Below are 22597 nucleotides of genomic sequence, written 5' to 3'. Positions count from 1 at the left end.
GTATCTAAACGAATGGAACATAACAAATGAATAATAATAATAAATAACAATACTAATAAAAAACGTATTATTATTATTTATTTATTTGTTCCATTTATTTAGATGTGACATTCGTAACTTCGGATAAATTTGTATTTGTAACGCTCAATAACAGCCAAATTTTAAAGGAAATTTCAATAACTATAATTTTATAGCTAGCTATTATTAGTTAGTTAGTTATCATTTAGAATTTTGGGATTTTCATTCTTTCAAATTTTCGGATTTTCTTTCTTATTTTCGGATTTTCGAATTTACAAACTGAAGAAATTACGAATTGAGAACATAATGAACGGCCCAAAAAAAAATGAAAGAAAGAAATGAAAACAAACAAATTTTTCGGCAGTGCGCTAGACGCTAGATTTATGTGAAAAAAAATTCTAAAAATGTTATATGGGTAGAGTGTTGCATGACTGCACAATTGTCATTCAAAGTGCGACAGCGCTGAAAATTGGCCTGGGCAGGAAGGGGATAAAAGCACCCGGTATTGAAGTGGTTAAAGGAAGCGCTGACATGAATGTAGAATGGCGACCCTGCTACAATGCGTGAAATCTCATCTTTGCCGTGACAACTAATATTTTTGAGAGGCTCTTATTTTATCTGCCTATTGTTGCAGGGTAGGTATTAGAATTCTACCTTAATTATGCCTTATGTTAGATCTAGTGATGACATCGCTGGGTCTCTGTACTAAGCAATGCAGGCAGATCATGACTGGTGGGAGGGACTGGTGGGATGTTGTACATTTCTAAACACATCACACCACCCTCAGTAGTCCTTTCAAGAGCCCTCAGTCCTGATGCAAGCAGTGGGCTGGCTCTTGGGAGGAGTTATACGAATATTTTAAAAATTCCTTGATGGTGGGTGTCAGTTTAGAGGCGTGGGTGTTCCTAGACAGACTCACATTCGGAGCACCTAAGATAACACCCACGTGGAATGCTGAACCTCTGTGGTTGAAAGAACTGAAATTGATTAGATTAATTGTGGTTGGTCTAGATGACACTGGACCTCCTCCAGCCAAGAAATGAAGAAGACTCTGTCTGACCCTCTGTAGCTTCTAATGCACATTGTGAGAAGCTCACAGTGTGTGGTGAAATGCAGAACCCTATAAAGCTGTGCAAGACTAAAGACTAGGCTGGAGTACAGCTTGAAATCTGCAGATTGGGCACTCTGAGATCCTACCATTCTAGAAGAATAACAAGTTCCAGCATATCCTGTAGCAATATTTTATGCAGTAGTAGATTCTTTATGATGGAGAAGGAGAAAAGGCGGACAGAGATATCAGGTGTCCTCTGATGTCCATCAGTGCAGATCAGAAGACAATCTTCTTCTCACAGACATACCAGAAGTTCGGTGAACAGTGACCATCATTCCACTCATTACTTGGCCTTAACACAGCACAGTCTTCCCCTCCTCCGTAACCATGACCCTTCCAATCATCGGGCTGACCCTGCTCCCAGAACCTGAAGGACAGAAGAGACAATAGTGATCAGACCAAGGCAGAGCAGAACTGGGACCTAAGAAATGCTTTAAAATTTGATTTTCAAATTGTGAGCCCAACAGCTGTGACGGACTGCAAAAGAGCTGACCACATGTTACAATTTAATTGTGCAATTCACTGAGGTTAGATCAGTTGCGGCCAACTGCATGTAAGGAGTTATTTTCTTCACCTCGTTCCCTGATTGGCTATGTGAGGAGTAGGGATGAGCCAATGGTTTGGCCTGGACCTAGGCTGTTAGAGTGTTTCAAAGAATGCCCAAACTTTTGCAGGTTTGGCCCCCTGTTCGGTGGGAGGTGAGCATCATCTATAGAAGTGGTATTTTTCCACTTCTATATATACCAGCGTCCTGCTGTCAGTGGTTCCTAGAGAAGCAGGAAGTGGTGACACCCGCTGTGTCCCTAGAAACCCCCTCTGGCACATTACTTACATGGGCAGCAATATCACTGCCCAAATATCTGGTCATATTTGGACAATGATGTCACTACTTTCCCCATGCCTTCCCCTATATAGCTGATGACAGCATGGGGAGCTGTTATTTGGTGAGCAGTTCCATCAGGAATGGCCATGTGCACTGGGTCAAGTTTTTCATTTTTTAATCCGGCAATTTGGCAGGTTTTGGGCATCATGATTGATTATAGATTTACAATGACCGACTCTTGCTTTTTTTTTTGGGGGGGGGGGGGGGGGGGGCAGGGTTGGTTGTAAAAAAACGGATTTGTGGATGTCTTTAATTCTACTGTATGTAACCATTCACATGGATGGAGGGCAGTAGTGGTAGGCACCAGTATTTTTAACGGTGTCCTCTAGACTCTGATAAGGCCCACTAACTCATAGATCATGCATACATTAAGGCTTTCTGTATGAAAAAGTGTTGTAAAGCGCAAGGTGGAGTGAACTTAAGTCTCAACAATGCACTTCAGCACAAGGATTCATGGATTAGCCACCTTTTCAGATCATTTTGCCAGATCCTAAATTTAGGAATGTGCGAGAAGGATTCTTAAATTTGAGGTTTAAGTGTCTTACTTTGGAGTGACCTCATAAGGAGTTCCATCCACCCATTTCCAGGTTCCATCCAAATCCGTTAGACCGATCCACACAAATCTCTTGTTTGCAATTCCACGCAGAAAATTCTTAAGAAAGACAAAAGATAGAAATTGTGTGAAGATTAATTAATATGCATACACACTTTTCAGCCAATTTGACATGACAGTTAATCTACCAGTATATTTTTGGGATTGGATAGGAAACTGAGGTACCAGGAGGAAACCAACTCAAAGAAACTCTGTTGCCCGGTTATCATTGGCTTGTTTTGGCTACGACTTTAATACCTGCATCTGAGAGTTCCTGTGCTCCACGTGTGTGACAGCATTCTCCACAAATACCAGTCCAGCATCCACAGCATCTCAGTGGTATCCAGACTGTCATCTGACCATGCACAGTGTCCATACCTACCACAGGCACCTGTGCCACTCCTCATCCTGCTACACCCTGTCAATAACTCCAGGGGGTATTGGACAGGAGATGTAAGGGAAGCCCTCTCATCATCTTAGCATCTACCATGTACATTACAATGGCTGAATTGCACAGAGTTACATTTCAGGTCTAAATACAAGTGTGACTTCCTAATAGGAATATGCATAAGATCATTATGATATTTGGTGTCTAACAAATTGTAATTTCATGCTGATAAATTATATGTTGGTTGTCAGATTGTGAAACCTTGTCAGATGTAATTATACATTTATTTAAGATACAGTAGTTGCCAATATGGGGCCCTTTGAGTAAGTGGGGCTGTTCTGCAACACCCATTAAGGTTACAAGAAAAGATGGCTGTCCCCACAGCTCTGAGCTCTTACCATAGAGATTATGAAGGAGTATGAAGAGTCATTTATGAGCGTCAGTGACTCTGAAACATCAGATTGGACTTACTCTCCAATGAAAAAGATTCTACAAAGAACCAAAGAACAGGTGGACTACTTAAAGTGGATGTAAACCCTCTCCTATACCCAATGAAGTAAACAGCCTCAGATGATACACGGAGAAGAAACAAATCCTCCTACATAAGTTTTACATGTATATCTGTTGTCTTTCCCATTCTATATTGAATGGCAGTCTGCCTATGTAAACAAGGCAGACCGCCATTCTCTCAGGGAGAAAGAGAGAGATCTTGTGTTCCTGCTAATCAGGAACACAGATGCCTCTCTTCCTCCAGTAAGTCCACCCCCCACACAGTTAGAAATCACTCCCTAGGAGCACACTTAACACACTTTTTAGCACGGATCACTGTATTGGTGTCACTGGTCCCCAAAAAGTATCAGATTTGTCTAACACAATGTCGCAGTCCTGCTAGAAATTGCTAATCACTGTCATTACTAGTAAAAACAATAAAAAAGAACGAAAAGGAGAGGCACATGCGCGGAAGCTCGTCGGATGGCAGCTTAGTCCGCGAGCTCCGCACCGCCCCGGCCTTACAGCCTCTCCAGCGCCGACATTAGCAGCCGCAAATAGCTTCGGTGGACAGGGGAAACACCCGGGAACTCCGGAATGGCAGGTGGAACGGCTAGGAGAGACCTCTCCCGTGTTTTAAACACGGGCCCGGGACCCGCGACCATATCCAAGATGGCGCCGAACACCGCCACACGAGGGGATGTACAGGAGGAGGAAGACACCATAGCAGATCAGCCTCTTCACTCAGCAGGGCTGACAGGCCCCACAGTAAGTAATAACTCCAACGCCTGCTTGTCCCCCTCCTCCACAGAATCCCTCCTAGGCAGGGTCCTTGATGATATGCCGCTCTCACCCATGGAGGACATTACAGCTAGCCCAGGAGGCAGTGAGGCCTTTAAACCAGGCGCTCACCCCTCACCTCAGGACTTTTCCTCTATGGTTGCAATGTTCGGCACCATGTTAGCCAGGGGTCTCTCCCAAACTGCTACCCAAATCACCTCAGCCATTCAAGCTGACTTACAGCAACTGGGAAATAGAATTGAAATGATCGAACTCAAAGCAGATCAAACAATCACCAGAGTGAATCAAAATACTGCCCGAATACAGGACTTACAAGACCAACTTGAAACTGCGTTCTCCAAAATTGACGACCTCGAAAATCGTACGAGGAGATACAATTTTCGCATCAGAGGAGTCCCTGAATCCTTCCAGGACTCGGTCCTATAGGTCCAATCGTTCATTAAGGAGCTCATTCCAGACATTCCTGATCACTGGACCGCGCTCACAGGGCACTGCAACCCCCACGACAAGATGGGCTCCCGAGAGACATTATAGTCAAACCACACTTTTACAAAGTTAAGGAGGAGATCATGCAACGGTCGTAGGGTGAAGGGCATCTTACATTCCAGGGCCACCCCATACAAATCTTTGCTGACTTATCGCCCTACACCATTCAAAAACGGAGGTCTCTGAAACCGCTACTTCTTGCACTCTCCCAGAAATCGATCGCCTACTGGTGGTCCTTCCCATTTCGGCTTTCATTCTCTTTTAATTCTAAATCTTATGGCTTTTCATCATTTCCAGACGGTGAAAAACTCCTCCTTCAACTTGGCCTCATCTCACGGGACCCCGAATCATCTTTGACTGGCAAGACCCCGAATACGTCCTCTAAGAGACCCCCTCCGTCAAGCCCCATCGCCCCTGCATGGCAGAAGCGCCTATCCAAAAAGTCCAAAGACTCCAAGCCGCCTTAATGACAGTATCAGGTCTGGGTTCGGTATGGACCCGCGTCACTCCCTTTAATCCTGGCTGATCCGGATCCTCTGATATACTTATGACTCTTTTGACTTTTTTTATTTTTATTTTTTTTGTACCAGTCCTGTCTTTCACACTGCTAACCTGGTTGATGTTTTATTTAATTCTATATCTCTTATTTTTTGATAGGGGTGCCCCCCCAATTTTTTTTGACCTGTCTTAAGTTGGATGTCTAATGTACAAAAGGGCTTCCCTCAGGTCCACTGCCGATTCTCGGGGGAGATACTTTCCCCCCATTATCCCTTCTTAGACCCACTGCTATGTTTAACTAAGGGACTTCCACCAGAACCCGCGGACCACTCCGGCCTTGACCTCGATTGGAGGTCAATGGCTGGTTAGGTGGCCGGACGGTTTGCACCATTTAGTCCCTCAGGACATTATATAGGGCTCAGTCCATTATCTTTTATTTAAGCTCCTGGAGAAGGCTGGGGCGGATGTCCTGCGCCTCTACGTATCTCTAACTGAGAGAGGGGCTCCTTTGAGTTCCTCTTTCGGATTGGAGATCTTGTGCACCCTCTATTCATGGGTGGTGTGCTACCAAGGTTATGTTTGGGGTTGGGTTGTATGAGGTGCGGGAATGGGTTTCCACACCTCATCTGGGTGTTCTCGATTATCTGTTTGTTGTCTATGTTTACTGACATCTCGCTTCTCTCCTATTTTCTCCTAGCAGATCCATCTTTCTACCTTTCTTTTCCACCCCTCCTTCTCCCTCTTCCTGCCGAAGGTCACCTATCCAAGTGCGCTTCCAGAATTTGGCAGATATCGTCTTCACTACACAAGGTAAGTCCCACTCTCTCCCAGATGGTACCTCCCACCTGATCCATGCCAGTACATGACACTGCTTCTCCACCCCTCTCCATAGTTTCACATAATGTCCAGGGCCTCAATTCCCCTGTTAAAAGACGGAAACTGTTCAAACTTTACCAATCACAAAAATTTGCGGTTCTCCTGCTTCAGGAGACCCACTTCCCTAAATCGTTCCACCCCTCATTTCTCCACCAAAACTTCCCCCAATTCTATCTCTCCAACGTGGAAAACAAAACAAAAGGTGTGGCTGTCTGCTTTTCTAAACACTTAAATTTTTCCATGTCACAGGTTATTACTGACCCATTGGGCAGATATATCCTGGTTAAAGGCACCATAGACGGGACGATCTATACTTTTGTCTCGTATTACGCGCCCAATAAGGGTCAAGACAAATTTTCCACTTCAATGCTAGCCGCCCTTTCCCCGCAACTGGAAGGAGTTATAGTCTTGGGGGGAGACTCGAACATAACATTCGATCTGTCTCTAGATAAATCGGGATCTGGCCTCCCACGTCCTAAGCAACCCTCTAAACAAAGTACTAGGATAGCCAAACTCCTTTTTGACTCGGGTCTAGTGGATGTTTGGAGGGAACTCAACCCCCGCACCAAAGACCATACCCACTACTCGGCCCCACAAAAATCATACGCCAGGATAGATCATATTTTCCTACGTGGTACTAATGTTCCGTTAGCGTTAAAGTCCGCTATTAGAGACTCCCCTATCTCAGACCACTCCATGGTTACACTTTCCCTTTGCAACTCTTGTACCACAAATAAGGAATTCAAGTGGCGTCTTAATGAGTCACTGCTTAGTAATCCAGCTCACTGCTCCATGTTAGAACGGGACTTAAAAAATTACTTCATATGTAACGACACAGAAGATGTCTCCCCTGCTACACTGTGGGCAGCCCATAAGGCTGTGATAAGGGGCAAAATCATACAATTTTCCTCCCAATTAAAAAAGGAGCATAGGGCCGAAATAACCAAACTTACTAACGAATTCCAGGCGTCGTGTAAACGTAACAAACGAGAATGTACACAATCCTCCCGTTGGGATCTAGAAACTTCAAGAATCAAACTTAACTTAGCCCTCACCACGGAAGCAGAAAAACACCTCCGATGGTCTGGTGCCAGGTTTTACTTACACAAAGATAAAATTGGATCTAAATTAGCCACCAAATAGTCACCCAAGTCACGGATCATGGCTTTCCCCAAGATACGGTTACCATCGGGTATCCCGACACAAAATCTGCAGCGCATCCTGAAATGCTTCCACGATTTTTACTCTTCCCTCTATAAGGACAACAATCCCAACCCTCTCCCAAGCGTCGAGAAGTTCCTGGAATCCCTACCCTTGCCCAAACTCTCCAGGGATCATGTGGAGCGCCTTGAACAACCCATTTCTTCCTCAGAGGTTAAGGAAACCATAAAGAATCTCAAACTAGGCTCCGCTCCCGGCCCAGATGGCTTTTCAGCCGGCTATTACACAAAAATTTCTGACACTTTAGCACCTTACTTAGCGAGATTTTTCAATTCACTTCGCCAAGGTACTTGCCTGGATATCTCGGCCATTCCTAAACCTGGAAAAGACCCGTCTTTGGTGTGCAACTATCGCCCGATCTCATTGATCAATAACGATCTTAAACTTTTAACGAAAATAATGGCAAATCGTTTATCCTCCTTCATTGCTCAGTATGTACACCGAGATCAAGCAGGCTTTATCCCGGGGAGACAGGGCCCAGACCAAGTGAGAAGAGCCATAGACATAGTGTCCCTCCTTAACTCGCAATGGGATGGAGGACCCACTCAAGAAGGGTTCCTCCTTTCGGTTGATTTACAAAAAGCATTTGACACGGTCACCTGGCCATATATCTTCGAAGTACTTAGTAGGTGGGGCATGGGTCCAAATTTCCTAGGTACATTGAAATCCCTTTACTCCAACCTCAGCGCCCAAGTAAGATTGCAAGGTAGATACTCGGACATATTTACCATCGAGAAGGGCACCAGACAGGGATGCCCGTTATCGCCCCTGATTTTTGCCATAGCCATCGAATCCCTAGCCATAGCCATCCGTACAAATCCGGACATCAGAGGAGTCTCTTGCAGCGGTCAGGAACATAGATGTGCCCTTTTTGCTGATGATCTACTCCTATTCGTCACATCCCCTTCATTTCTACTCTCAACATTATCAAACTCCTGGAGCAATTTGGAGCTGCCTCAGGCCTCCAAGTCAATGTTGCAAAATCCGCCGCTCTGAACATATCCGTCTCGCCAAACCTCCTTACAAGCCTTCAAACTCACTTTCCGTTTACCTGGAACTCTTCAGCCATCCCTTACCTAGGAATCAACTTAGCCAGCAGATATTATAAGTTATTCTCCAGCAATTACCCCCCCATATTCAAAAAACTCGAAGCGGATATGTCCATGTGGTCCAAATATGATCTATCCTGGCTGGGCCGGGTAAACTCTATAAAAATTACCCTCTTACCTCGCTTGCTGTACCTTTTCCGTTCTCTGCCAATCCCAATCAGAAAAGCCCAAATTACGCGGTTCCAATCCTCTATCTTGAAATTTATCTGGGGTTCCAAAGGCAGCAGATGTTCCAAAGAAATTCTTTATAGACTTAAGACCCAAGGTGGCCTTGCTTTGCCCAACGTTTGGTGCTACTACCAAGCTGCACAGGTAGCTCAAATCTCAGTAGTGTATTCTAAGGGCCCTAAGCCAGATTGGCTCCCAATGGAGAGGGAGGCGACACCGAAACACACAATTGATTATTTACTCTGGTCCACGTCGTGACTTTGTCCTGCAATATTGGCCCCTACCCTTTCTCACTCTATGTCGTTGTGGGACAGGCTTCGAAAGCACCCAGCCCTGGTCTCTCCCATGCGCCCCCTTGCACATCTCTTTAATAACCCAGGCTTCCCACCTGGACAAAATATTTTAGCGTTTAAGTGGTGGGTGGACAAGGGCCTATACAGAATTGGCCACTTCCTACACACCACAGGACCTCTCACACCAGGATACTGTGTGAGTAAATTGGAAATGCCCTCTACCGAAAGATATAGACTATTTCAAATTTCCCACTTTCTACGCTCAAAATGGCCCCTCAACTCTATCCCCCCTTCTCGAATGGAAGCTAGCATTAAAATCATGGTGCGATGGTATCGTGTCCCAGCCTCTTTGGCCAAGATGTTTCCGGACACTTCCCCCCTATGTTTTAGGGGATGTGGCCTCACGGGCACCCTAATTCACACATGGTGGACATGCCCTAGGATACGGACATTTTGGAACGGATTTTTCCACCTTTTGAGAAAAATTACGGGAACGGCTGTCCCACAGATACCCGAAATAGCACTTCTTAATGCCAGCGTGGAAAAGACCCCTAAACACACCCAATCTTTAATTTTTTATATGCTCTTAGGAGCTAGAATTACTATAGCTAAAAACTGGAAAAGGTCCACGGTACCGCTGCATGGCGTGAAACGGAAAATTTCCTGGATCATGGCCCAAGAAAAGATTGTCTGCAAACTTCTAGACAAAACCCACAAATTCCAATTTATTTGGGAACCATGGGCGAACTACTTCGGAGTCCCCATAATTCCAGGGACTTAGATGTCTGGGTCCGCTCTTCTTCCCCTAGGTGACCTTCCCTCTTGCCCTCTCTATTCTCCCCCTTTCCTATGGATCTGCTCTTTCTCCTACTTTTTCTAAATCCTTCTCTTCCTACGCCTCTCCCTTTTTCTGTGCTCTTATGTAGAAACGGACTCCCCCCAGTGTTTAAGTCTCACATTATGCGATCTAAACAGCTGGTACAGACCTAGAGGCATAGCTGGGTACACTTATAATCTCAGTGGTTTAGTTTCTCACATCTCAGCTTAATACCTGCGTGACACGATTCTGTTTTCCTTTGATCACTACACACATTGATATTTAAGTATGCTTATTGTAGTTTTTAGTTGTTGGGGTTTCAGCAGCCCCCTCCAGACTTTCTATGTAATCCTCAGGGATGGGGCTGGGGCGGGTGGCCTTCTCCACAGTGTGCTCCCCCTGGGGTGGAGTGTGGCCCCCCCTCAGCAGCCCATCTCCCCTACAACCATAGCTCTTAAGAGGGTTTAGTAGTGCATACTTTTAATACCTGATTACCTAGCTTGCTGTACCATCCCGGAAATAAGAGAAGCTGTTTTACGTTTTCTGTAATGTTTATTGTACACTGGTTTATCTTTATGCACCCTCTGGCCCAGGAGGTGGTTGTATTATTCTGTTTTATTCTTCTTCTGTATTGAATTCGTTTTAAAACTCAATAAAAACATTGAAAAAAAAAAATAACTAAAAAGTCCATAAATATATCCCATAGTTTGTGAATGCTGTAACTTTTGTGCAAACCAATCGATGTATGCTTTTTGGGATTTTTTTTTTTTTACCAAAAATATGTAGCAGAATACAAATTATCCTAAATTGATGAGGACATTTGATTGTTTACTTTTTTATTGGATGTGTTTTATAACAGAAAGTAAAACATTTTTTTTTTTCAAAATTGTCGCTCTTTTTTGTTTATAGCACAAAAAATAAAAACCGCAGAGGTGATCAAAAACCACCAAAAGAAAGCTCTATTTGTGGGAAAAGAGAACATCAATTTTCATTGAGTACAATGTCACACAACCGCGGAATTATCAGCTAACGCAACTCAGTGCCGTATCGCAAAAATGGCCTGGTCAGGAAGGGAGTAAAACCTTCCGGAGCTGAAGTGGTTAAATATTTTTCCTTTTTAAACCATTTATTTTACTGTTGTTTATGTCTTTTTTTTTTTAAATATATTTTCTATAAATATTTTAATAAATTATAAAATATATTTTACATTATTACCATTTATTTAACTATTGTAATTTTTTTCTGCATTTCTTTTTTTTTCTTTTCGTTAAAGCAATGTTTACAAATCAGGGAAGGAGAAAATACCTCCTCGCTCATCAAAACAATTCCCATATTTCTCCACAAAATAAGTAATCAAAGCAAAATAAATAAAGTGATAAATAAACAATCAGGTAATAAAAGAGGCAGCTATTACCTGAAAATGCACTCACTAAACTGTGAAAAAAAAATGTTTAAGAATCATGAAGCTGGGCTACTTAATGTTCTAATTAGAAATGAAATAACGTTGTCTCTGTGGAGAATCTATAGCAGTGTAAACTCTGTTACATTCCTGTCTGGATGAGGCAGCAAGCGATAAATACTTTTTTTTTTTTAGATGTCAGAGTTGCACCAACAGATTCTTTAAAAGGTGCAGGTTTCTGTTAAAACACATAGCGGTGTGTGAGCAAAGGTTTAATTATTCAATTAACCTGCCTCAGGCATAATCACTCTCAGTCTACCAGTGCTTAAATTGTTGTCCTGCAAACTGGAAAATCTCTTCACAGGGTGAGGCTGTGAGCATAATAATCAAATACTGCTGGCAGTGATGTGATCGGACAGTGGAACTATCACAGTTGGACGTGTCTATCTGTTCAGCATTCATACCATCTCTCCCTCGCTATTAATGACTATCAGGTGGGCCTCCCTCTCCTCACAGTCTTTCTTGGAGACGTTCCATGGTCGTGAGCTTGAAGAAAAGGAGTAACAGCTGAGTCCATACCGCATCCATCCCTTACTGCATAATGGATCAGAAGAGTCTGAGGGAGCAAGAAAGAGGATTATGAGGGTCATGCTAGATTGTCATGGTTATTCAGCCAAGATGGTAAAATTATAGTAAAAGGAAATCACAGATAAAAGACATCACATCCCTGAGTCAGACCCTAGAGTCTTATATGTCTCAGAAATTCCATCAATGAGATCTCCCTGTCGGAATTCTTGGCTCTGTTCCTGCACACCCAGAAGTTTTGTTTCTCCACCCAACTTTGTGTGTCACAACTTTTCTTACATTCTCCATGATATAAAATACATACAAATTCCATCATAAATACTGGAGTGGCCATTAAAATGGGCACAGCAATATTACATGTGGGAGGGTCGAGGCGGTGCAAGCGTCTGCTTGACATTTCTTGCCTGGATAGGCGGTCCACGTGTATGCTTTGCCTCGACGGGACCTTAACATTTTATCAAATTGACCGTAGTCAGGATAAAATTAAACTCGCCACGGGAGACGCCCGCTCAGGGTGCAGTCACCAGGGCACAACACAGGAAAGACCCAACCTCATTCCCGGTGTGGGATTTCTTGATTTTCACAAATATACCAGTTTAAGTGGCGCTAGCAGGCCACGCACTTTGTGCCACTTTAAAATTCTTTAGATTTCCTTAAAATTCTATTATGTTAATGAACAACTATATCTGCTCAATATAGATACAGCAGACTTTTTGTTGGACCATAGTTTACTAACTGCAACCATCATTCACTTTACACCACTTTCACACCAGGGCGTTTTGCAGGTGCTATAGCATTAGAAATAGCGCCTGCAAAACGCCCTAAAGAAGCTGCACCATTATGTGTAGTGTGAAAGCCCCGAGGGCTTTCACACTACAGCGGTGCACTGGCAGGACGTCAGAAAAAAGTCCTGCCAGCAGCTTCTTTGGAGCGGTGAAGGAGCGGTGTGTTTACCGCTCCTCCACCGCTGCTCCCCATTGAAATCAACGGGGCAGCGCTGTATCACCGCCGCAAAACGCCGCTATTGCGGCTAATTGACGGCGGTTTTAACAGTTTCGCGGCCGCTAGCAGGGGGGTTAAAAGCGCACTGCTAGCGGCCGAAAGGCACCGCAAATCTGCCGCAAATCCAGCGGTAAAACGCCGCTAAAAATAGCGTGTTTTACCGCCGACACAATGGGCGGTGTGGTGAGAAAGGGGTCATAGAGGCAACTTTCATGTTCATATTCATGTTCATACTACCCTAATGGCTGGAAGGGGATGTATATATACTTGTTTCTACTATTTCTGTAGTGACAACCTCCTATTGCTCCTGACTATGAATTTTTGATTGGTTTTTACCAAACATAAATTCACTTCTTCTCTCTCCTAAAGCGGACATTAGGAGATATTTTACCTATATACTTCATTCAGGTGACACTCCACATGAGTGTTACTGGAATACCTCTTTTCTGTTCTTTTCTATCTTTTTCTCTAATAATCACGGCATTTAGGCCAGTTCTGTGAAAGAAACGGCTAATAACATTTACTCACCTAACCATGTCTTACTCTGTGCTTGATAAACATGCTTTTGTGATCTCTCATAACATCAGGGGTTTAAATACACCAGGGAAGCGAATCTCGTTACTTCGGGAGCTTCGCAAGACTAAAACGGCCGTGGTATTTCTCCAAGAAACCAGATTGCATGACAGACACTACCCACACGCCTTTCATGTAACAAATCCAATGACCAAATCAAAGGGAGTTTCTATCTTAATACATAAAAACACTGACATCGTCATCACCCAGCAGCAAGCAGACACTGAAAGGAGATACTGTCAGGGCTGGCTTAGCCCTTCCTTCTCTGGGCTGGCTGCTCAGCTGTCGGCTAATTGCCAGCTCTCATCTCTCTCCACAGTTACCAGCTGTTCCTGATCATGCTCGTCTGACCTGCCTACTTAAAGCTGTCCAGCTCACTTCACCTTTGCCTTCGCCTTGGTCACATCACAAGAAACCGTTTCCTGCGGTTCTGTTTAAAGACTGGCTTGCTGAGATCCCTTCTGGCTCCTTATCCTGCTTGCTGTTGCTCTACTTGGATCCCTGACTTCTGGCCTGGCTGAATACCTGATCTGGTTATTAAACTCTGGCCTGGCTGACTAATCTATCCGGTTACTGGACTCTGGCTATGCTTTGACTACGCTTTTTCTATTTACCTTTTTATTTAATAAACAAGTGTGATTTAATTGTACTTCTGTCTCAGTCTTATTCATGGTTTCTGACAGATACATATTCCTTAAGGGGCAATGGGCGGGAACACCGATCACACTGGCAAACGTACACTTCCCTAACACCGCACAAGTCACCTTAGAAAACAGCATAGACCCCATACCGCTGTCACATTCACCATGGATCCCATGGGACTTATGCCCTAAATGACTAAAACAACCTCCCCTTATAGGGGCAACACTTAAAACTCTACAAAACAGTCATTTGAATATCCGGCCTGACCACATCCCCTAGCCCACTAACGCCATTGATGGCTAACACAGATTTTCCACCGGGTATGATTAGATTAACCCAGCCATTCACCAACAGAAACTCACCATTCTTAGCTACACACTGTCTTGAAGGCAACAAAATGAAATCAATCTCAAACTTACAAGTGGAATTGGTGCGATTAGTACGCGATTACAAGAAACTTTGTTAAAATTACTAACAAATTGGTATAACACGCCAAATAAACAACATAAACGGTTCCCCACAGTTCATGATCTCTGCTGGCGTTGCAAGACAAGGGCACCCTACAACATATTTGGTGGGAGTGCGACCTAATTCAACCCTTCTGGAGTAATCGAAATTACAAAACAAATTACTGACAAAAAGATCCACTAAGGCTACATTCACACCTGAGTGTAGCGTTTTCAAGCAGAAAATCGATCAAATTTACCGCCATTTTGCGGCGTTTTTTGCTGCGTTTTTTACCGTGATTCCCGGCTTTTTTAACCGCGATTTGTGCAGGGCAAAAGGTCACCAATGTTAAAAGAAGAAAAACGCCCAAACTGTTCAATTCGAGCGACCAAAAAGGGTCCGGAACTTGTTTGAGCTTCAGGCGTTCGGCTTCAGGCGACATGGAGTGGAGATGTGAACCATCTCCATTGAGAATAATAGATTTTTTTCCCCTCAAGCATTTTGTAGCTTCAGGCTTCAAGCTACAAAACGCACAGGTGTGAATGGGGTCTTAAGCATGTTGTTTGCTACATATTACCAACTGCTCGATGAAGAGATATAAAAAAATCACAGCCGCGAAAGCGTTAATACCCAGACACTGGAGAAATACCATTGCTCCCTCAACAAAAGAATGGTTAGAAAAGGTACATTTTCTTTACAAAATGGAAGAGATTAGGGCAATGGCCCATGAAAAAATAGAAAATGTTAATGTTACGTGGCATCCCTGGATCATCTGCAAACATTCCTCTTCATTTGACTCTTTGGTACAAACCTGAATAGTGATCAAATCTACGACCCTAATATAATACTGGTCTCTCCTTATATTTTTCCACCTTTTCTTTTTCAAAATGTCACCCTTACTAGAGGCTGACACCCTTTTCCTTTCCTTCCTGTTCTACTCTCTAGAGCCAAATAGACTTAATCGGAATAGTTAAATACGATGTTCTTGATGTATACTGAGCGGCTGATTGTCATACCGTCTTAGGAAACGTTTCTCATCTTGAGACATCCGCCATAGAAAACTTAAAAGGTGCAATCTGTTCTGTTTAAAGTTGAATATATATTTTGCTCAAGCATGTACAATGGCTTTACTGATTATAAACTTGCTTTATTTCTGAAATAAATAAAATCTTTATTAAAATGGGGACAGCAGGCAGACTTAGGAACTCAGAGCAGGAATGGTGGGACTCCACTATAATGATCATTGCAGGTCTACATACCGATAAACTCAGCACGGTGATGGTGGGAATTTCTCATAATGGACAAAGTAGGTTTAAACATCTGGGAATTAACTGCAGCAGTGGTGGGAACTGTGGTGGGCAAATCAGTTGCTCAGACCCAGGAACTCAGAAAAGGGTGTAGCAGAGCGTCTCCCAGAGTTAGCCTGGAAAAGTCCTGTTCGGGGGTTTATACGTCTCCCAGGCTTCTTTCATACACATTGGGGGATTTCTGATCCATGGTCCAGTTCGGATCTTGGTCCTCTCCCCCAGGGCAATTTAAACTCACCTGAGACAGACAGCCAGTGCTCTTGGCCTGGGATCCTCAGACAACTTCTGTCTAAGCCCTTGTACACACGGTCGGACATTCCGACGGAAAATGTCCGATCGGACCGTGTTGTCAGATAATCCGACTGTGTGTGTGGAATCCATCGGACTGTTTCTGTCGGAATATCCGACGGACAAAGTTTTAGAGCTGGGCTATAAAACTTTCCGATAACATGATCCGATCGGACTTTGTCCGATTGTGTGTAGAGAATTCCGATCGGACAAAGTGCCACGCATGCTCAGATCAAATTCCTAGACCAAAGCCATTGGCTACTAGCCTGAACGTAGTCCCGTCGTAACTAAATAACGTCGTCACGTTACGTACGATTGGATTTTCCGACAACTTCATCCAATCGTGTGTATGCAACACAGGTTTCGGACAAAATCCGACGGATTTTGTTGTCGGAATGTCCGACCGTGTGTACAAGGGCTAAGAGAGCAAAAGGCTGGTAAAAGCTATTAAGCTGTGTATGTGGAAGCTGACAAACTGTTGACTTGCTCAGCCTGGGAGTTAGGACCTGTAAATATTGTATAACTAGTGTTGAGGCACGGCTAGGTTTTTGTTTGGCTATTTTTACTTGTTTTTCTGGAAAACTATACAGCACATATATATATATATATATATATATATATATATATATATATATATATATATATATATATATACACATACACATACACATACACATATATATATATATATATATATATATATATATCACAAATAAACACCACACTGTTTGTCACTACCTCACTGGATTTGGTATCTGTGCCTGAAAGAGGTAGCTTTGTACCTGATACCTGCACCCCAGGTTACAAGGGATAGAGGAAACCCCTTACAATGGACAGAGCAGGTGTACAGACCTGGCAGACCTGGCCTGGGATGGTGGGACTTCCTCTATTTGGGCACAACGGGCATGCAGATCCAGGAACTCAGTACATGGATGTGGAAACCCTCACAATGGGAACAGTGGATATGCAGACACAGAAACTCATATTGGGCACTGCTGGTGTTTAGAGCTGGTAAGTCAGCGCAGGTTTGGTGGAAACTCCATATAATTAGAGCATCAAGTGTACAGGCCTAGGTACAGGGTTGGTGGGAGCCCCCTCTAATGATATCAGGTATTGTAAGTGGTGAACTCCAGTACAGAAATGTAAATAAGAGATTGAAGAAATGTTAGGGGGTTTTATTCTCAAGCTTGTGTTTTTGAGCCACATGTGGCCTTCTCCTTCCGTCTTTGTGGCATAGATTGACTCCTAGAATTTAAAGTAATTGAGACTATCCTTATTGCACTCTGTTGAAACAAAGCCACACTTATTATTATGTAGGGGTTTGGTCTGTGGCAGCCTGCTGTGTTTTGTTTAAATTCCCCGAGGAGCATTGCAGCCAGAGATGACCTGTAGGACATCAACTAACGCTCACTTATTAGGGGACGTCAGAGTCCTGTGTAAAGTTGGTCTCACACAGTAATGCCGCGTACACACGGTCGGATTTTGCGATTGAAAATGTTCGATTGGGAGATTTTTGTTGGAAATTCTGACTGCGTGTAGGCTCCATCGGAATTTCCGAGATCTGGATCTCAAAGTTTCCGACAACACAATCCGTTGTCGGAAATTCCGATCGTGTGTACACAATTCTGACGCACAAAGTTCTACGCATGCTAGGAATCGGAAGAGCCGCACTGGCTATTGAACTTCAATATTCTCGGCTCGTCGTACGTCACCGTGTTCTTGGCGTTCGAGATCTCCAACAACATTGTGTGACCGTGTGTATGCAAGACAAGTTTGAGCCAACATCCGTCAGAAAAAATATTCCATGGATTTTGTTGTCGGAATGTCCGATCGTGTATACACGGCATTGGATTGTCCTTTGAATGTTTGTATATAATTACATTAGAAGGTTCTTTCTTGCCATCACTTCATCTAATTTTGTTTAAAATACAAGGTGAGGATCACCCCACACAAACCCCCTGAAACAGGGTTCCACATATCATTTTGAGGTTAAATATTTTAGGAAAAGTTTTCTTGTCCCTTTCTATGGTGTACAACATACAATTATAATATAAATTATTGGTGCTTTTTATATTTATCTAGAATTGACATAGGTGCAGCCCTCGGTGGATCATTTATGGAACCTTGAAGAATTTTTAGATGAAATAGTTTAGGATAAACTTACTTTTCATGTTCTGGAGATCTTCTGCCACTTTCCCCAACAACTCCATAATCCTCTGATTGTCGTTGGAATAATAAGCTGAAATACACAGAAGCGGAAAGAGCTTATTTCCTTTATACCAGAGGTCTCTGAACTATGGCCCGCTACAAGATTTTATCTGGCTCTTAGCTAGGGTTCGCAGTCCCTCACATGCCTTCAGTCTTCATTTCTCCCCAACATTCACCCATCCTGGTCCCCAGTGTAGGTTCTCTCGGCTGCACTGGACTGCAGTTGCTAGGGCTGCTGGTGTCCTAACAAGCAATCAAATGCTAGTATTTACAGCAGGACCACACTTCCTCCATCTAGACCCACTCACCCTGTGTCTACAGCCAAACTCCTGGCCCTCTAGGCACCCAGCCACAGTGTAAGCATGTGAGATAAGGGTGGACTCCGATATAAGGGAGACTCTCATGGTCACCCTGATGTAAGGAAGGACTCCAATGGGGACACTTATGTAAGAGGGAACTCTGATGGAAAAGGGACTATAATGGGAAGTCCGGTGTAAGGGGAAAATCTGATGGGGACTCTAATAAAAGGGGCGATGCAAAGGGGACTCTGATGGGACTCCAATGTATTGGGGGCACTTATGGAGACCCTGATGTAGGGAGAGAATGTGATGTAAGGGCAGACTTTGATGGAGATTGTAATGCCGCGTACACACGATCAAACAAGCGGGTGGAAAAGTCCAGCAAACTTAAGTCCGCCAAACAATCCCCCCGTGTGTAGCCTCCAGCATACTTTTTTGACCCGAAAGTACGGTGGACTTAGAATGTAGTTATACACTCCAATCTTCCCGCCGGACTTGCATTTCGGCGGACAATCCGGCCGTGTGTATGCCAGTCCGCCGTACTTTTGAAATGAACGGACTTTTCCCGCCCGGAGAAAAGTCCGCTCATTTTGAGCGGGTCTCCAGGTAGGCGGGGCCTGCAAAGGAGACGTCGCTGGCCCCGCCGCCTGGTATGGACTTAAAGGGGAACCCCAACGCTGAAAAAAAATCGGCGTGGGGGTCCCCCCAAAGTCCACAACAGACCCTTGTCCGAGCACGCTACCCGGCCGGCCAGGAAAGGAGGGGCGAGCGAGCGCCCTCCCCTCCTGAGCCGTACCGGGCCGCGTGCCCTCAACATGGGGGGTGCCTTGGGGAAGGGGGGGCTGCGCGGCCCCCCCACCCCAAAGCATCTTGTCCCCATGTTGATGAGGACAAGGGCCTCTTCCCGACAACCCTGGCCATTGGTTGTCGGGGTCTGCGGGCGGGGGGCTTATCGGAATCCGGGAGCCCCCTTTAATAAGGGGGCCCCCGGATACCGGCCCCCCACCCTATGTGAATGAGTATGGGGTACAATGTACCCCTACCCATTCACCTGTAAAATAAAGTACAAAAAAAACACAACACACAAGATAAAATAATTTATTTCACAGCTCCGGGGGTCTTCCGTCTTCGGGGGTCTTCTCGCCGGACTCCTCCGCTATCTTCTTGTAGCTCTTTTACTAGCGGAGGAGCCCGGCATTCTTCTTCGTCGCCGCGGCCTCTTCTTCCGACTTCGGGGGTCTTGTCCCCCTCTTCGGTTCTTCTGCCGGGCCACCGCGCCTTCTTATAGCTCTTTTACAGGCAGTGGCCCTGTCTTCTGTCACCGCCGCCGCTGCCTTCCGTTCCTCTTCTTTTTCTTCTTCTTCTTCTCCTGGAGATGTTGACTCGACGTTCTCTCCGGCAGCAATGCCAGGGACGCGCTGCGCTGCGACTTATATAGGGACAAGGAGCGGTGTCACATGGGTTGATGTCACATGGGTTGGTGTCACATGGTGACCCTGCCCCCTTATGATGTCACAGTCCCGGAGGATGCTGGGACTGTCGCCATGTGACATCAACCCATGTGACCAACCCATGTGACATCAACCCATGTGACACCGCCCCTTGTCCCTATATAAGTCGCAGCGCAGCGCGTCCCTGGCATTGCGGCCGGAGAGAACGTCGAGTCAACATCTCCAAGAGAAGAAGAAGAACGGAAGGCGGCGGCGGCGACGGCGGCGACAGAAGACCGGGCCACCGCCTGTAAAAGAGCTATAAGAAGGCGCGGTGGCCCGGCAGAAGAACCGAAGAGGGGGACAAGACCCCCGAAGTCGGAAGAAGAGGCCGCGGCGACGAAGAAGAATGCCGGGCTCCTCCGCTAGTAAAAGAGCTACAAGAAGATAGCGGAGGAGTCCGACAAGAAGACCCCCGAAGACGGAAGACCCCCGGAGCTGTGCAATAAATTATTTTATCTTGTGTGTTGTGTTTTTTTTTGTACTTTATTTTACAGGTGAATGGGTAGGGGTACATTGTACCCCATACTCATTCACATAGGGTGGGGGGCCGGTAAGCCGGATTCCGATAAGCCCCCCGCCCGCAGACCCCGACAACCAACGGCCAGGGTTGTCGGGAAGAGGCCCTTGTCCTCATCAACATGGGGACAAGGTGCTTTGGGGTGGGGGGGCCGCGCAGCCCCCCCTTCCCCAAGGCAACCCCCATGTTGAGGGCACGCGGCCTGGTACGGCTCAGGAGGGGGGGAGGGCGCTCGCTCGCTTCTCCTTTCCTGGCCGGCCGGGTAGCGTGCTCGGACAAGGGTCTGTTGTGGACTTTGGGGGGACCCCCACGCCGTTTTTTTTCGGTGTTGGGGTTCCCCTTTAAGTCCATACCAGGCGGCGGGGCCAGCGACGTCTCCTTCGCGGGCCCCGCCTACCTGGAGACCCGCTCGAAATGAGCGGACTTTCCTCCACGTGTGTGGGCGAGTCCGTTCATTTCAAAAGTAGGGCGGATAGTACGGTGGACTTAGTACGCCGTATTAGTCCGCTGAAAAAGTGCCGTGTGTGGGCAAGTAGCCCGTTCCGAAAGTCCGACGGACAGTCTGGCGGGAAGTCCGCCAGACTAAGTATGTCGGACAGACGGCTACATGTGTACGCGGCTTAAACCACACTTCGGAGTACCATGTTGAGGCTCTTTCAGGCATGGTATATCCTAAACATGTGTGGTTGGTTTCGTTTTGAATCAAAATTCAGACACATTTTTTGTTATTCGGAAATTTTAATGTATCTGACCTTTTCTGACACAAAGGATGGAGTTTACTCAACAAGAACAGGATGGTTCTGCAAACTTTACACCTCCCATACTTTGGAACCTTGCTTTGGACCCTGCTAGAACCAAACCCAGATGTCTTTGGCTTATCACTAACAGGGGTGAGTCTAGTTTAAGAATATGCCGCTATCCATTAAGGAAAAACCCCCAATACATTTTAAGCAATGACCAGAGCTCCCGATCTTCTGCATGCTTCAGAAAATCTCCCCCATTCTTTATGGGTTCATGGATAGGGACTGGATACAGAAGGTGATTAGAATATTTAGATAACAGCTATCAAACTTTTCTGATATACATTGAGCAGTACATATTTACCTATGATTCGATCTGTTAAATTATGCTTCACGTTAGTCTCTAAGAAAGAGAGGAAAACCAATATCAATTAGTATATTCAGGTTTATCATTATACACCCCTCTGTACTCTACATATATTAATTCAAGACACACCCACTACCAGTAGCAGCCCATGCAGTCAAAAAAAAAAAAGCAAAAAAAAAAAATATTTAAACATGTCACGGCGGCACCATCACCCCCCCCCCCCCCCCCAACAACTTGGTTTTTTATTGTAATTTAATTTCTTCTCTTCTCTGCTATAAAACAGGTATTGTTAAGTCTTCCTTGACAGGCTTTGTGCAATTTACAGTTTGCAGACTGTAGATATTTGCAATTTACAGGTTGCAGAATGCAGATATGTGCAATTTACAGGTTGCAGATATTTAGATTTAAGATTTACAGGTTGCCTGGTATATGATGTGCAGAGCCCGATGTATAATGTGCAGCCTGGTATATGATGTGCAGAGCCCAGTGTATAATGTGCAGCCTGGTATATGATGTGCAGAGCCCGGTGTATAATGTGCAGCCTGGTATATGATGTGCAGAGCCCAGTGTATAATGTGCAGCCTGGTATATGATGTGCAGAGCCCAGTGTATAATGTGCAGCCTGGTATATGATGTGCAGAGCCCGGTGTATAATGTGCAGCCTGGTATATGATGTGCAGAGCCCTGTGTATAATGTAGAGCCTGGTATATGATGTGCAGAGCCCAGCGTATAATGTGCAGCCTGGTATATGATGTGCAGAGCCCGGTGTATAATGTGCAGCCTGGTATATGATGTGCAGAGCCCTGTGTATAATGTGCAGCTTCGTATATGATGTGGATTTGATAAGGGGTGTGGTTTATGAGAAATGGGAGGGGCCAAATCTGGAGGGGCGTGGTCTTGTTCACCCCCATCCTAAAACTTCACCAGCTGTCACTGCCCACTACCCTGCAGGCAGGGGCCTAATTGTGGAGATCCTACA

General features: G+C 45.0%; 1 protein-coding gene across 1 annotated transcript in view; it reads right to left on the bottom strand.

The window, feature by feature from the left end:
• Positions 1 to 350: 350 nt before the first annotated feature.
• Positions 351 to 22597, bottom strand: part of LOC143962522 (C-type lectin domain family 10 member A-like) — a 67012-nt gene continuing 44765 nt past the window's right edge. Inside the window, exons 6-10 of the mRNA XM_077471796.1 lie at positions 21615 to 21653; positions 18158 to 18232; positions 11614 to 11765; positions 2558 to 2664; positions 351 to 1496 (exon numbers count right to left, since the gene is read on the bottom strand). Of these exons, the coding sequence (XP_077327922.1) occupies positions 1346 to 1496; positions 2558 to 2664; positions 11614 to 11765; positions 18158 to 18232; positions 21615 to 21653 (524 nt within the window). The 3' untranslated portion in view covers positions 351 to 1345. The remainder of the gene's footprint in view (positions 1497 to 2557; positions 2665 to 11613; positions 11766 to 18157; positions 18233 to 21614; positions 21654 to 22597) is intronic.

This window comes from Lithobates pipiens, unplaced genomic scaffold (assembly GCF_037356315.1).
Source record: "Lithobates pipiens isolate NorthernLeopardFrog02 unplaced genomic scaffold, aLitPip1_a1.2 Scaffold_8, whole genome shotgun sequence".
In the NCBI taxonomy this organism is placed as follows: Eukaryota; Metazoa; Chordata; class Amphibia; order Anura; family Ranidae; genus Lithobates; species Lithobates pipiens.
The sequence above is the reverse complement of the archived record's forward strand: the minus strand, read 5'-3'. Positions and strand labels throughout refer to the sequence as shown.